Source organism: Orycteropus afer, unplaced genomic scaffold (assembly GCF_000298275.1).
Source record: "Orycteropus afer afer isolate SDZICR_OR568_19922 unplaced genomic scaffold, OryAfe1.0 scaffold00005, whole genome shotgun sequence".
Classification (NCBI taxonomy): domain Eukaryota; kingdom Metazoa; phylum Chordata; class Mammalia; order Tubulidentata; family Orycteropodidae; genus Orycteropus; species Orycteropus afer.
Window position 1 is genome coordinate 3,306,625 of NW_006921592.1, and position 3,663 is coordinate 3,310,287.

General features: G+C 39.4%; 1 protein-coding gene across 1 annotated transcript in view; it reads right to left on the minus strand.

Annotated features, from left to right (window-relative positions):
- Positions 1 to 3,663, minus strand: part of CEMIP2 (cell migration inducing hyaluronidase 2) — a 72,141-nt gene that overhangs the window by 62,311 nt on the left and 6,167 nt on the right. Inside the window, exon 2 of the mRNA XM_007938449.2 lies at positions 3,099 to 3,239. Coding sequence (XP_007936640.1) covers positions 3,099 to 3,239 — 141 coding nt within the window. The remainder of the gene's footprint in view (positions 1 to 3,098; positions 3,240 to 3,663) is intronic.

Genomic DNA, 3,663 nt, shown 5'->3' on the forward strand with positions numbered 1-3,663 from the left:
AAAGTATAATGTTGTCAGAGATAGGATAACATCCATATGCCTACAATGAAGACTAGTCAATACTACTATATTCAAATTTACACACCAGACACTAAAGCCAAAGATGAAGAAATTAAAGGTTTTTACCAACTTCTGCAGCCTGAAATTGACCAAGAATGCAATCAAGATGTGCTGATTATCACTGGTGACTGGAATGCAAACGATGGAAACAAAGAAGCATCACCAGCAGTTGGAAAATATGGCCTTGGTGATAGAAACGATATCAATAGCATGATAAAATTGTGCAAGACCAATGACTTATTCATCGCAAATGCCTTTTTTCAACAACATAAATAGTGGCTATATATGTCGACTTCACCCAATGGAGTTCACAGGAATCAGATCAACTACATCTGTGTAAAGAGACAATGGAGAAGCTCAGTATCTTCAGCCAAAACAAGGCCAGAAGCTGACTGTAAAGCAGACCATCAACTGTTCACATGCAAGTTCAAGTTGAAGCTGTAGACAATTACAACAAGTCCACAAGAGCCAAAATGACCTTGATTATATCCCACTTGTATTCAGAGACCATTGAAAGAATAGATTTGACACAATGAATGCCAATGACAAAAAAAAACAGACAAATTGTGGGGTGACATTAAGAACATCATACATGAAGAAAGCAAAAGGTCATTAAAAAGACAGGAAAGGAAGAATAGACCAAAATGGATGGCAGCAGATCCTGAAACTTGCTCCTGAACGGAAAGTAGCTAAAGCCAATAGAAAAAATGATAAGATAAAAGAGCTGAACAGAAGATTTCAAAGAAGAGCTCAAAAAGACAAAGTCACTTATTATAATGAGATGTGCAAAGACACAGAGTTAGAAAACCAAAAGGGAAGAATACACTTTGCATTTCTCAAGTTGAAAGAACTGAGGAAAAAACACAAGACTTGAGCTGCAATACTGAAAGATTCTATAAGCAAAATACTGACTGATGCAGGAAACATCAAGAGAAGATGGAAGGAATACACAGAGTCACTGTACCAAAAAGTATTGGTCAATGTTTATCCATTTCAGGAGGTGTCATATAATCAAGAACCAATGGTACTGAAGGAAGAAGTCAAAGTTGCACAGAAGGAATTGGTGAAAAACAAGGCTCTAGGGATTGACAAAATGCCCACTGAGATGTTTCAACAAATGGGTGGCATGCTGAAGGCACTTACTCGTCTGTGCCAAGAAATTTGGAAGACGGCTACCTGGCCAACTGACTGGAAGAGATCAATACTTGTACCTACTCCAAAGAAAGGTGATCCAACAGAATGTGGAAATTATCGAACAGTATATCATGAATATCACACACAAGTAAAATCTTGCTAAAGATAATTCAAAAATGGTTGCAGCGCTCAGGGGACAGAGTGCATGGAGGGATGAACACAGGGAAGAGGTAACTATCAGGACAAACAGGGAGAGGAGCTGTTGCATTGGGGTAAATTTTAGTCAATGTCATGAGACAAAGTATATGTGAACTGCTGTATGGGAAGTGAATTTGCTCTGTAAACTTTCACCCAAATCACAATTTAAAAAAAGAAAAATGGTTGCAGCAGAATATTGATAGGGAACTTCCAGAAATGCAAGCTGAATTCAGAACAGGATGTGAGACAAGGGATATCACAGTGATGTCAGATGGATCTTGGCTGAAAGCAAAGAATACCAGAGATATTTACTTGTGTTTCACTGACTATGCAAAAGCATTCAGCTGTATGGATCATACAAATTATGGATAGCATTGCAAAGAATGGGAATTCCAGAATGCTTAATTGTGCTCATGGGGAACCTGTATATAGATCAGGAGTCTGTTGTTTAAACAGAGGAAGGGGATACCACGTGGTTTAAAATCAGGAAGGAAGTGTGTAAGGGTTGTATTCTTTCACCATACTTATTCAATTTGTATGCTGAGCAAATAATCTGAGAAGCTGGACTATATGAAGAAGAATGCAGCACCAAGATTGCAGGAAGACTCATTAACAGTCTGTGATGTGCAGATGACAAAATCTCGCTTGCTGAAAGTGAAGATGACTTGAAGTACTTACTGATAAAGATTAAAGACAACAGTCTGCAGTATGGATTACACCTCAACGTTAAGAGAATGAAAATTCTCACAACTACACCAATAAGCAGCATCACGATGAATGGAGAAAAGACTGAAGATTTCATATTACTTGGATCCACAATCAACACCAATGGAAGCCAAACTCCAAACCAAACTCACTGCCTTGGAGTTGAATCCAACTCATAGCGACCCCTCCTTGGGTTTCTGAGGTGGTATCACTACAGAAGTAGATTGCCCAATCTTCTTTCTGAGGAGTGGCTGGTGGATTTGAACCTCCAGCCTTCTGGTTAGCAGTCCAATGCCTTAACCACTACACCACCAGAGCTCCCCAAAAGTCAAGAAATCAGACATCGTATTGCACTGGGCAAACTGCTGCAAAAGAATTCTTTAAAGTGTTGAAGAGCAAAGATGTGTCTTTGAAGACTAAGGTGCACCTAACCTATGGTATTTTTAATAGCCTCATATGCATGTAAAAGCTTGAGTGAATAAGGAAGACCAAAGAAGAGTTGGTGCTTTTGAGTTGTGGTTGGCGAAGAATACTGGCAGTATCATGGACTGCCAAAAGAACTAACAAATCTGTCCTGGAAGAAGTGCAGCCAGAATGGTTCTTGCAAGTGACAATGGCCAGACTTTGTCACACCTAATTTGATCATGTTGCCAGGAGGGACCATTCCTCAGAAAAGGAAATCATGCTTGATAAAGTAGAGGGTCAGCAAAAAAAAGGGAAGGCCCTCAATGAGATGGATTGACACAGTAGTTGCAACGAAGGGCTCAGACACAGCAAGGATTGTGAGGCAGGTGCAGGACCAGTCAGTGTTTCATTCTGTTGTACACAGGGTCACTATGAGTCAGAGCCGACTCAACGGCACCTAACAACAACAACATGGCTAGAATGATACCACATCCCAAATGGAACTTAAGGAATAGTTGGCCACAAAAAAGAACATCAAATGTCTCCCACATTAAAGAACAACCTTACAGTATATACAAACAGCAACCAGTACATACCTCCATCCTGAATCACTATAGAATTCACTGTGACATCTGAGGTCAGTCGGAACATATCTCCTTCCTTGATAACAACTTGTTTTGCAGAATCTTGTCCTGGATCCCAGTTCCTGAGTCGGGGGTTTTGATCTGGGCAATTCTCTACATACAACAAAACAATGATATCCCATCAAATCCAACAAAATGCAAAGATACTATTAGCTAAATCCAAACAATATGACCAATTAATGGAGATATGCAAGTAATATGCTGGCAGATTTTGATTTCCTGTCATTAGAATGGAGATCTCACCCTGTCCCACCTGGCAAAGAAGTATGGAACCATTTGCTTAACCATCTAACCATTTAACCATCTGTGCTGAAAACAGCCAACAATAAGAAGCCAGACTACTATTTCTCCCTGGAGTCACACTAGAAAGCTGCTCTAGGAAAAGAAAAAAAAAAAAAAGTTCATGACATGCTGACAAATGAAAAAAAGAAAATTACTAAAGAGTATACATATTAGGTCCCAGTGAAAAACACACACACATACACGCATGCAAATTTTTAACAATGGCAGAAAGAAA